This window comes from Schistocerca nitens, chromosome 9, assembly GCF_023898315.1.
Source record: "Schistocerca nitens isolate TAMUIC-IGC-003100 chromosome 9, iqSchNite1.1, whole genome shotgun sequence".
NCBI classification, from domain to species: Eukaryota; Metazoa; Arthropoda; class Insecta; order Orthoptera; family Acrididae; genus Schistocerca; species Schistocerca nitens.
This window is the reverse complement of record NC_064622.1, coordinates 6,878,102-6,890,538: the sequence shown is the minus strand read 5'-3', so window position 1 is coordinate 6,890,538 and position 12,437 is coordinate 6,878,102. Positions and strand designations below refer to the sequence as shown.

General features: G+C 46.9%; 1 protein-coding gene across 2 annotated transcripts in view; it reads left to right on the top strand.

Moving 5' to 3' along the window:
- LOC126203814 (organic cation transporter protein) overlaps positions 1-12,437 on the top strand; it is a 514,638-nt gene that overhangs the window by 420,805 nt on the left and 81,396 nt on the right. For both annotated transcript variants that reach the window (XM_049938182.1, XM_049938183.1), the window contains exon 3: positions 12,101-12,257. In XM_049938182.1, the coding sequence (XP_049794139.1) occupies positions 12,101-12,257 (157 nt within the window). The remainder of the gene's footprint in view (positions 1-12,100; positions 12,258-12,437) is intronic.

Genomic DNA, 12,437 nt, shown 5'->3' with positions numbered 1-12,437 from the left:
TATACCCCCCCCGTGTAACGAAGTAGCTTAAATCACTTAAGAAAGGAAGTCTTCAGATTCAGACTGTATACCAATTAGTTTCCTTTCAGAGCATAATGATATAATTTTTGTGTTTACTCGTAAAGTTCCGTAGGACCAAATTGAGGAGCAAACCTCAAAGGTCATCAAACGTGTCAGTACAGCAATACAACATAAACGTAATAACAGATAAAAATAAATGTTCATGAACCTTAAAAAAGCCAGTTCATAAGTTTAAGTAAACGCTATCAGCAATACAACAAAAATCAGCTTAATTTTTCAAGGAACTCCTCGACTGAATAGAAGGAGTGACCCATGAGGAAACTCTTCAGTTTCGATTTCAAAGCGCGTGGATTACTGCTAAGATTTTTGAATTCGAGTGGCAGCTTATTGAAAATGGATGCAGCAGTATACTGCACAACTTTTTGCACAAGAGATAAGGAAGTCCGACCCAAATGCACGTTTGGTTTCTGCCGAGTATTAACCGAGTGAAAGTTGCTTATTCTTGGGAATAAACTAATATTGGTAACAAGAAACGACAATAAGGAATACACATATTGAGAGGCCAATGTCAAAATACCCAGACTCGTGAACAGAGGTCGACAAGAGGTTCGTGAACTAACACCACTTATTCCCCGAACCGCCCGTTTCTGAGCCAAAAATATCCTTCTAGAATGGGAAGAGTTACCCCAAAATATAATACCATACGACGTAATCGAATCAAAATAAGAAAAGTAGACTAATTTACGTGTCGAAGTATCACTCACTTTCGATATCTCTTCGAATAGTGAAAATGGCAGCATTAAGACTTTGAACAAGATCCTGAACGTGGGCTTTACACGACAGCTTACTATCCATCTGAACACCTAGGAATTTGAACTGTCCAGTTTCACTGATCATATGCCCGTTCTGTGAAATCAAAACGTCAGGTTTTGTTGAATTGTGTGTTACAAACTGTAAAAACGGAATCTTACTGTGATTTAGTGCTAGTTTATTTTCTACAAGCCATGAACTGAGGTCATGTGCTGCACTATTTGAAACCGAGCCAATGTTAAACACAACATCCTTTACTACCAAGCTAGTGTCATCAGCAAACAGAAATATTTTAGAGTTACCCACAATACTAGAGGGCATATCATTTATATAAATAAGGAACAGGAGCGGCCCCAACACTGATCTCTGGGAACCCACTACCTGACAGTACCCCACTCTCACCCCACATGACAGCCGTTATCAACGTTGTGAATAATGACCTTTTGCTGCCTGTTGCTAAAGTAAGAGGTGAACCAATTGTGAGCTACTCACCGTATTCCGTAATGGTCCAACTTCTAGAGCAAATACCTCCATACCTAGCAATCATATTCAACCGCTCGCTCGAAGAAAGATCCGTACCTGAAGACTGGAAAGTTGCGTTACTCACACCAATACTCACGAAAGGAAACCGACTAAGCAGATGAATCACGGACCCGTAACACCGAGCGAGGTGGCGCAGTGGTTGGCACACGAGACTCGCATGCGGGACGACGACGGTTCAAACCCGCGCCCGGCAATTCTTCTTTCGGTTTTCCATGATTTCCCTAAATCGCTTCGGGAAAATGCTGGGATAGTTCCTTTGGAAGAGCACGGCCGACTTCCTTCCCTAACCCGATGGGACATGACCTCGCTGCTTCGTTCCCTCCCCCGAATCAACCAACCAACAGACCCGCATCACTGACATGGATTTGCAGTAGGATTTTGGAACATATACTGTGTTCGCACATGATGAATTATCTCAAAGGAAACGACGTGTTGAGATACAGTCACCACGGTTTCAGAAAATATCGTTCCTACGTTCTGGCTCTTTATTAACATTTAATAATGAGTGCCATTGACAGTTGATTCTATATTTCTAGATTTCCAGAAAACCTTTGATGTCGTTCCTCGCAAGGGGCTTCTAATCATATTGCTTGCCTATGGAGTATCGTCGCAGTTGTGTGGCTACATTCGCGGATTTCTCTCAGAAGGGTCACAGATCGATGTAATCCACAGGAAGTCTCGAGTAAAACAGAAGAGACATCTGAAGTTCTCCAAGGAAATGTTATACGCTCTCTGCTGTTCCTGAACAATAGAAACAATTTAGGAGACAATAAGAGCAGCCCCCGTACATTGTTTGTACATTGTGCTGTCGCTCACTGTATAGTTAAGGCAACAGAAGATTAAAAGCAATTTCGAAATCATTTAACAGCATATATTTATGGTGTGGAAAATCGCAACTGACAGCAAACAATAACGAGTGTTAGGTCGTGTACATCATCGTCATCGTCTTGAACAGGATGGATCTGATCATCTAGGCCTGTTTTCCCACGACCTACCTGTATTCTCTGGTACAATCCTTGCCTCTTTTCTGAACACACTCCTTCACACTTCCATCGATCCCGTGGTCTCCTCCTTAGTCGTTTCCTTCGCATCTCCGTTTCACGTATCTTCTTCGGAATCCCCTTGTTTTCCATTCTTTGTAGGTTCCCGTACCATCCTAGCTTTGATGTTTCTATCCTATTCTGCAAGTGGTACTCTTTCATTATTTCACTTACCCTTTTCTTCGTCATCCTCTCTCCCCCTCCCTCCGTCATACTCCTATCCTACTTGTGTAATCTGCTTACTTTTTTCTTCATTACCCATGTTTCAGATGCATAGTTCAGTTTTGGCATGTAGTAACGTCTATACTTTCCTTGTTTTTTGTGGGACGTCTTTTCTCCAAACCAAGCTATTAACACACACATTTAAAGCCCTCCTGCCTCCCCCCCCCCCTGCCCACCCCCAGGGGACTCGCCACTCTTTGACGGGTTCGTGCTTGGCTACCATCGGGTCCCAGCCTTTGCAGCATTTTTTCCCTTCCGTGCTGCATGCCTATCCTCCCCTCCCTGAAGGACCATGTCTGGGGTATTCTTGGGAATGTTCTGCATTCTGTCACTGACCTGCAAACAGTCTCACCTGTGTTTTTCGCTCCCTTTTCCTTTCTTTGTCTCCCTTCTACTCTCGTTTCTCTGCTTCGGCATTTGAGGATCCTCTTTTTTCTTCTTCTTCTTCTTCTTCTTCTTCTTCCTCCCTGTGCACCCGTGAAGGCCAGCGCACGTGTCCGATGCGTAACAGGTGACTGGGTAACGCGTAATTCCCAGTCCCGGATCGACAGGTAGGGTTTGTGCGTACCCCCTGGTACAGGCCAGTCCCAGGGAGGGGTGATTGCCTGAGCTGTAATCTTCCCAAAGTGCCGATTCGTCCCTCCGTCAGGAGTTCGGGAGGTGTGTCCTGAAGTGTGAACAATCACCCAAGGTGGGTGCGCCCCCCTTGTGAAGGGGGCCTCCAGATGGAAGGAGCGCACCATCGGAGATGCTGGCAATCGTGGGGATTTCCTCTAGATGAGTCTATCATCTTCCCACTAGACGTCTACAAAACGCAAATGCAACGAGGCTAATGATTCAAAGACCCTTACCGCTGCACCACAGTTCCTCGTGGTCTCACTTACTGAGGACGGTCAGTCCTTCACCACAGTAAATAGTGTAGATGCAATTGCTGGCCCTGTGAAATCCTGCTCTCGTTTATGTAATGGTACTTTGCTTTTGGAGACCTCTTCCGATTATCAAGCAAAACTACTGCTTGCTGCCTCGCTTATTCACAGTTACCCTGTTCATGTCGAGGCCCACAGAACTTTGAATTCATCCCGTGGTGTAATTTACACCAGGCTGCTCGACGGTCTAACTGAGGCTGAAATACAATCTTACATCTCTGATGTCATTGCTGTTCATCGTGTTATGAAAAAGGTAGACTCCTCCTTAGTGCCCACCCGCACGCTTTTTCTCACCTTTGATAGAGTGCTGCTTACATCCAAGCTCAGAGCAGGCTATGACATTGTCACCATCAGGCCATATGTTCCGAACCTGATGTGCTGTTATCAGTGTCATCGTTTTAACCACACTCAAACATCTTGTCGACACCCAGCCAAATGTTTTACCTGTGGTAGGGATGCACACGAGGTCGATTGTCCGCCTTCTCCCCACTGTATCAACTACAATGGTGGCCATGCCGCATCTTCTCGGGAGTGTCTAGTGTATCTTGACGAGCAGGCTGTTCAAGAGATTCAGCTAAAGGAAAAGGTGCCTTACTCAGTCGCTCACAACTTACTGGCTAATTGCAAACCCTGCGTTCTCCCGTCTGCTACCTGTAGTTCCATTCTTGTTACCCCTCGCTCCATGAAGGACAGGGACATGCAGGCACGTGACCTCCAATTCAGCTATGAGGTCGTGAAATACCCCAGTGTCAAAGTAGCATCGCCGTCCGCCTGTCCAGCTGTGCAACAAGTCGTCAAACTGTCGCCTCAAGGGGCGAAACCACCAGCTACCCAACTGGGTAGGCCAGAAAAGACACAAGGAGTACTGCTGTGAAGACTTCCTCCATCCCTCCAGCCAAACAACATCCGAGTCTTCATCTAACCAGAATGGTTCAAACAAGTCCTCCAAAGGATAACGGTCTTCTCCTTCGCCACCTCGAAGGTCCTCTTCGATGGTGTTGGCACGTGATACCCACCCAGCCTCCATGTCACTGGTGCGCACCAACAACCGTTTTTCGCCGTTGAACTCCACAGATCGACCGCATAAGCAAGCTGATGTTTCTGTGGACTCCATGGAGCAGGATCCTCCAGTAGCGCCTGTTCTCCAGCTGTCACTCAGCAGCCGCCGAGGTGACACCCCACATCTCTTCATCACGACTCTCCTCCAATGGAACGTTCGCGGCCTTCGGTCCCACAAAGAGGATTTACGGCTGCTTTTAGCGTCGCAGCGCCCCCTTGTACTCTGCCTTCAGGAAACGAAATTGCGCCCTCAGGATTGCTTTGAGCTTTCACATTTCTTACCGATCTGTTTTGACCTTCCCCCCCTGAGGTTGGCATTCCCTCTCATGGGGGCGTCATGCTGCTCCTATGGGATGACATTCATAGTCAACCCATCTCGCTGATCTTCAAGCTGTGGCAGTTCGCCTTTTCCTTCCCCACCTGACTTTTTCCCTCTGTACCATTTCTGTCCCTCTCTCATTTGCTGTCACCAGGGCAGACTTACTTCAACTTACTGGGCAGCTACCGCCCTCATTTTTGCCACTCGGTGACTTTATTGCATATCATCCCCTTTGCGGTTCTCCCAGGACCTGTCAGAGAGGTGCCCTCTTGGCTGATCTTCTTAACCACCTTAACCTCTTCTGCCTCAACACTGGAGCACCCACTTTCCTTTCCAACTCCTCGCACACCTGTTCCCATTTGGACCTATCCTTCTGCACTACCCAGCTTTCCCATCATCTTGAGTGGTCCATTCTTTCTGACACCTACTCGAGCGACAATTTCCCATGTGCTATCCGGTTGCTGACCCCTACCCCATCCGCGTGCACGCCAAAATGGTAGTTTCCTAGGGCTGACTGGCAGCTTTATTCCTCCCTGGCGATATTCGAAGAACAAGATTTCCCCGGCTGTGATGACCACGTCGAATATCTCACATAAGTTATCCTAACTGCTCCAGAACGTTCCATCCCGCGCACTTCCCCTCTACCACGTCGAATCCCAAGTCCCTCGGTGGACCGAGGCATGCTGCGACTCAATTAGAGCGCGGAGACGTGCTGTCCGCGCTTTTAACCGCCACACTATGCTGGCAAACTGCATTCGTTATAAACAGATGAGTGCAAAGTGTCATCTCGTTCTTAGAGACAGCAAAAGAACTAGCTGGATTTCATTCACTAGTTAACAGTTCCACACCTTCCTCTGTCATGTGGGCCAAACTCCGATGGCTCTCTGGAACCAAGATCCATTCCCCAATTTCCGGCCAGACAGTCACTGACGATCTCATCGTGGACCCTGTTGCTGTCTCAGACACCTTGGGCCGCCGTTTTGCCGAAGTCTCGAGCTCTTGTCGCTATCGCCCTGCCTTCCTCCATCAGAAACGAGCGGAGGAGGCTCGGGCGACACCCTCCTCTTCTCCGAAACGTGAGTGCTACAATGCCGTCCACGAGGGAGCTAGATCATGCTCTGAGTTCATCCCGATCCTCTGCCCCAGCGCCAGACGCCATCCACATTCAGATGTTGCAGCACCTTTTTCTTGCAGGCAAGCACTTTCTGCTTTACACTTACAACCGCATCTGGGCAGGGGGCGCATTTCCTGGAGGCTGGGGTGAAGCCACAGTCATACCCATACCTAAACCCGGTAAGGACAAAAACCTTTCTTCTAGCTTCCTGCCCACCTATCTTACCAGCTGCGTTTGCAAGGTGATGGAACGTATGATACATGCCTGGCAGGTGTGGTGGCTCGAGTCTCAACATTTACTAACGAATGCACAGTGTGGATTTAGAGCGCGGTGTTCTGCAGTTGACCATCTCGTTACTTTGTCCACCCATGTCATGAAGGGTTTTCTACGGAAATCCCAGACTGTGACCGTGTCTTCCGACTTGGAGAAGGCCCACTACACCTGCTGGAGAACTGGTATCCTCCGTACTCTTTACATGTGGGGCTTCCGTGGTCACCTGCCCTGTTTTCTTTGGGCATTTCTACAAGACGGAGTTTTCAAGGTGCGTGTGATTTCTACCTTCTCGGACACCTTTATCCTGGAAAATGGTGTGCCTCAGGGTTCCGTTCTGAGCGTCGTCCTCTTTGCTGTCGCCATTAACCCTATAACGGCCTGTCTCCCGCCGGGCATCTCCGGCTCTCTTTTGTAGACGATTTCGCCATCTGTTGCAGTTCTCCACGGACCTGTCTCACTGAGTGGCGTCTTCAGCGCTGTCTTGATCGTCTTTACTCCTGGAGCATCGACAATGGCTTTCGCTTTTCCACTGACAAAACCGCCTGTATGAACTTCTGGTGGCGCAATTGGTTTCTCTCACCATCTCTACGTCTTGAGCCTGTTGCCCTTTTGTTCGTTGAATCCACGAAATTTCTAGGGCTCATGCTCGATAGGAAACACTCTTGGTCCTCCCATGTGTCTTACCTGGCAGCCCACTCTACGCAGTCCCTCAACCTCCTGCATGTCCTCAATGGTACTTCCTGGGGTGCCGGTCTAGCCACCCTCCTCCATTTGTACCGGTCCCTTGTCTGCTCGAAACTCGACTATGGGTGCTTTGTTTATGCATCTGCACGCCCATCTCTCTTACGCTGTCTCAACACTATCCACCGTCGTGGCATCCGTTCGGCCACGAGCACCTTTTACACCAGCCCAGTTGAGAGTCTGTACGCTGAAGCTGCTGAACTACCACTGTCCTACCGCCGTGACTTTCTCCTCAGCAGGTACGCGTGCCGTTTGCCTGTCATGCGTGGGCACCCGTCCTATGCCGCCTCCTTTGCTTCTGTCACCTCCTAGAGTCCACTTTTGGCACTTGCTATGGCGGCTTAACTTCACACTACCTGCAACTTTCCCAACGGGTGTGAACCCTTCACCACCTTGGCGTTGTGAAGCAGCCCGTGTTAACCTTGGCCTTCATTCGCTTCCTGAGGGCACTACCTCAGCCTCGGTCTATCGCCTCCAGTTTCACGACCTTCGCGATAGTACCTTTGTGTACACTGGTGCCTCTCTGACTGACCGTGGGGTCGGGTGTGCCCTCGTCATTGGCACCCGTGTCCTTCGATGTCGGCTTCTGGCAGACTCCTCAGTATTTACGACCGAGCTCTTCGCCTAGTGTCAGGACACGGAGTACATCTGGCGACACAGCCTTTCAAATTGTGTCCTCTGCTCAGAGTCAATCAGTGCCCTCCAAACTCTATGTGCGCTGTACAGTGCTCATCCCTTGGTGCAGCAGGTCCAGGAAAACTGTCACTTGCTCACTCTATATGGAGCTAGTGCCATGTTTCTGTGGGTTCCTGGTCACGCCAGTCAGCCAGGAAACGAGGCTGCTGACTCCGCTGCCAAGGCTGCAGTCCTCGTACCTCAGCCCCCGTGTACCTACATTCCCTCCGATGATCCTTGCGTTGCCGTCTGTCAGGAGGTGGTGTCCCTCTGGCATCGCCATTGGGTCCCCCCTCCCCCATTCACGGGAATAAGCTTCGGCTTATTAAGCCTCTCCCAGTGTTGTGAACGACCTCGTCTCGGCCCTCCCGCCGGGAGGACATTATTTTAACACGGCTGAGTACTGGGCACTGCCTTTTAGCCACCGTCATTTGCTAAGTGGCGCTACCGCACCACTTTGTACACAATGCGCCCAGATTTTAACTGTCCGCCACTTCCTGCTGGAATGCCCCCTTTTTTTCTTTTTCTTTTAGCCATTAACGTTCCAGCTTGGGTTTGCCACCTGATTTATCAGCCGTTTTAGCTAATGACGAACGGGCTGTTGACCGCGTTTTATTTTTTATCTGTCGAAGCAATATGGCGAAGGCCACTTAATTTTTAGTTTTGGACCTCCATTTCTGTATGGTGTTTTTTTATCCCTTTTTGCACGTGCTTTTTTTACGTGTGTCTTATTCTGTCCATTGGGACTGACGTAAAGTCGTTTAACTCCTCTCTGTGTTCGTGTTCTATAGTTTTGACTTGGGCGCGTATGACCCCAGTTGCTTTTTGCGCCCTAAAGCAAATGAAAACAATAACACATTTAAAGGGTGTCAGTTAAACAAAATACCTACGAATTATCATTACGAACAGCTTAAATTCCAACGATCGCACAGAAAATGTTAAAAACGTTGTAGGCAAGGCGAAGCAATTACTACGTTTTATTGGCAGAACATTTACCTTGTGTACAATACTGCATGGTCAATGTTTCATCGAGCTGTGTTACTTGGCAGTGGTGTGTATTTCAAGCACCTTATGATAGGCAACCCGACTTACATGATTCGCCCTGGGTGCAGAAGGTGTGAATTGAGTTGCCTGTCTTAAGATGCGTGAAATATTTTCCGGGCCACTCTTATTTTGTCCGCTCTGTGCGTACTTTGGAAGCAGCCGAGCGATACCACTGCATTATCAGCTCTCGCTCTCAGCTGTTGGATGACATAAACGTTGCTCATCTTCTTTCTTACACTTTTCGTGCAACATGCAAGAAGTAATAAGTATTAGTAGAAGAAATAGAATTTGACAAACGTGCTACGAGCAATCTCACCCTGCCATGCACAGTCATTTTTTTGCTGTTGTCACTGTTGGAATGTTACCTGAGTTGGATACCTCAACATTCTGTGTTGTAAAGTTTCCAAATATTTAAAACATTTTTATTTCTTACATACTCCGATGGCACCACAAAATACATGAAAGGTAATCGTAGTTGCGAATATGGACAACACTCAGCTGTATAATGAAATGACGACATTGAAACTCTGTGCTGAACGGGCATCTAACCCGGATTTCCCGTTTGTCGCGAGCGGTCGCCTTAACCACTCTGGCTGTACGAGCACGCTTCAGTCAGGCCAAAAATTCGGCATGTTCTCGTCGATGTGTCTACAACCTGCACCGTACATTTATTATGTCTTTACTTTCAATTAAAACGACTCGACTTCACAAGAATGTACAAAATAAATGTATGAGTGTAGGTTGTACCCACGTGGACGACAATATGCGGAAGTTTGGGTCGGGCTATCAAACGCTCTGGATAGCCGAAGTGCTAAGGCGACTGCTCGCGACAAGCGGTAAATCCGGGTTCGAGTCCCGGGCTGGCAGAAATTCTCAATGTCGTTATTCCATTATACGGCTGAGGGTTGTCTATATTCGCGTCTGCAAATGCACCTCATGTATTTCACAACAGCTGTAGTCTCTGTAGTGCGTGTTGCTTCGGACATGGATGCACTGCGGTCTCGAAGGACCACAAAAGGTTACATATAATTCAAATGTATAAAATATATAATTTATTAGAATAAAAATGTATATGCTCTAATTCTTTATTATTGTGCAAATTTTCTTTTAGACATTCCAACAATGTGCGTGAGAAATCGTGCCGTCTCTGTCTGCCCCGTTCATACATCTTGCGTTCCGTGGATTTCACCTGTCAAGTCACAAAGAGGGTCATCCTGTACGTCCCACGCACCTTCCTGCTGCTTCCCACTCTTGTCCTCACTCCTTCCAATGCCTGCAGTTTCAAGTCTTACGCGTTGATTCAGTCAGGCTGATATCTAGATTTGCGAGTGTTTCAGATCATCCATTCCCCTCTTACGTCAAAGTTCTCTAGTGCTTTGCATGCCTACCGTAGTGGGGACCTGAATTTGAGATAGTGCTGCATGAACAAATCAGAATCGTTCTTGTTCTTCTCATACTCCTCAGCTATCTAAGAGGTCCAGAACTAGCAGCCATGCTCATTGTGTAGCCCCAAGTGCTCCTGTAACGATAGTCTTAGCACCTCTTAGATACAGACTACAGTGATACAGGTGCTGTCGTAAAGTACTCAGCAGTGGCCCCAGTATTGTATCGCGCTGAGCCGAGCTCCTTAAGCCGTCTGCTTGATGACGCCACGGCGTACCTGGCAGGTTAACCAAAACACTATCACGGCTTCCAGTTCGAGCCACCGCCTCCATCTGTGGTCTGTACGACAACGTTCAGTCCAGATTTGTGGGGCTGTCGTCCTGCCTTACGCACTTCTCTTTCGTACAAATTTGTGAGTTTCTATTTGTCTCCCTGTTTGCATTAACGTACAAACTGTCTTATTGGGGTAGGATCAAAATGGCATCAGATGTAATGTTTGTAAAGTATTTCAGCTCCTTATAAAGTTTTACTTGAATTTCTTCATAGCTTTCCCACGCCCGGGTTCCCGGGTTCGATTCCCGGCGGGGTCAGGGATTTTCTCTGCCTCGTGATGACTGGGTGTTGTGTGATGTCCTTAGGTTAGGTAGGTTTAAGTAGTTCTAAGTTCTAGGGGACTGATGACCATAGATGTTAAGTCCCATAGTGCTCAGAGCCATTTTTTCTTCATAGCTTTTGCCTTGTCATTCTATGGCCGGTATCAGCGTACGAAAATTTACAAGATGACACTTTCGCTATGAGTAGTATGCAATTAAAAAAAAGAAGGGACAGAGTTGAACTGTGTTACACCATTTTTCAATGCTGTATTGTTACTGGCCTTTTAAATAAGTATAGTTATGTTGTTGTTGTTGTTGTTGTTGTTGTTACAGACATCATACCGAAGAGGGAGTTGATGAAGTTCTCCACGCTACTCTATTGTCTTTCCATATCTACATAAATATTGCAACCACCTTCATATATTTCCACACTTCCCCCTCTATTACCAAAATACCTCACTTTATTTTATTTTCTCTATCAACTTAACACCTAGTTTAATAAAGTTATGCCATAAGGCTTGTGTCTGCGCTGTAAGATTTAGAACATCTTCATTATCTAAGCCACCTACTCACATAACTTTATCATTCTGCTGTAGCATCACATTTTGAAAGCATCTATTTCCTTCTTGCCTGTAATATTTACCTTCCACAATTCACTGCCATACAACAATGTAACCAGTCGAGTACTTTCCTTGACTTCATACTAGGTGCTACCGTAGTTCTCTTTCTCAAAAAACCATTTCATACTGTTGACAATTTGCATATAATATCGTCTTTCTTTCTAGCGTCATCTATTATCTTGCTTCCCAAATAGCAAAACTCACCTACGACATTTAGAGTCTCATTTTCTTATCTAATTCTGTCGACATCATCTGATGTAATTCAAGTAGTCTCCATTACTCTTGTTTTACTTTTATTTTCATTTTAGGACCTCTTTTTGAAGGTACTATACAACCCGGGCAACTGGTCTTCCTAGTCCTTTGCTATGTCTGGTAGAATTACATTCTTATCCTCTAACGTTGCAAACTTTATTTCTTCTCCTCGAATTTTAATTCTCTTTTTGAAGTTCCTCCTTAGTTTTCTTTACCAGCTGCTCTTTGCGCAGATACTGTGACACGTGTGGGGTGGGCTGCAACCCTGTCTCACTCATATCTGAGTTAGTGCGACCCTTTCACGTCCTGCAGTTCTTTAAAACTGCAGTTTGATTTCGGTAAAAGTTAATTATATTTATAAGTTATTTTATCTTTCATTAATTATATTATGCTTAGTTTCTCTCACTGTTTGTGTCTATTGCCGCGGTTTTTTGCCCTGTCAGTTGAAACCTATCTATTCTGCAGAGAAGCGGAGTCCTGTTCGTACTACAACTACAACTACAGCGCACTGGCTGACCTGGGCTTCGTGGACGCGCTCGAAGAGGTGCAGTCCCAGCCGCGGCCTCCGAGGATCCCCTGCATCAGCCACGACTACGAGGACTACCACACCATCACTTCGGAGGTACGCACGCACCCCCTCTTCTCCATCTCGCACCAACGGTAGTCACGACATCTTCCATATGGGACAAATTATCTGTGGTGTGCGTACTGTAAGACCTTCGGTACACACACCATCAGATTATTTGACTTGTCGCTCTATCGAAGTAGGCGAATGTCAGCAAGATGTCTCGTGGTCTTATCG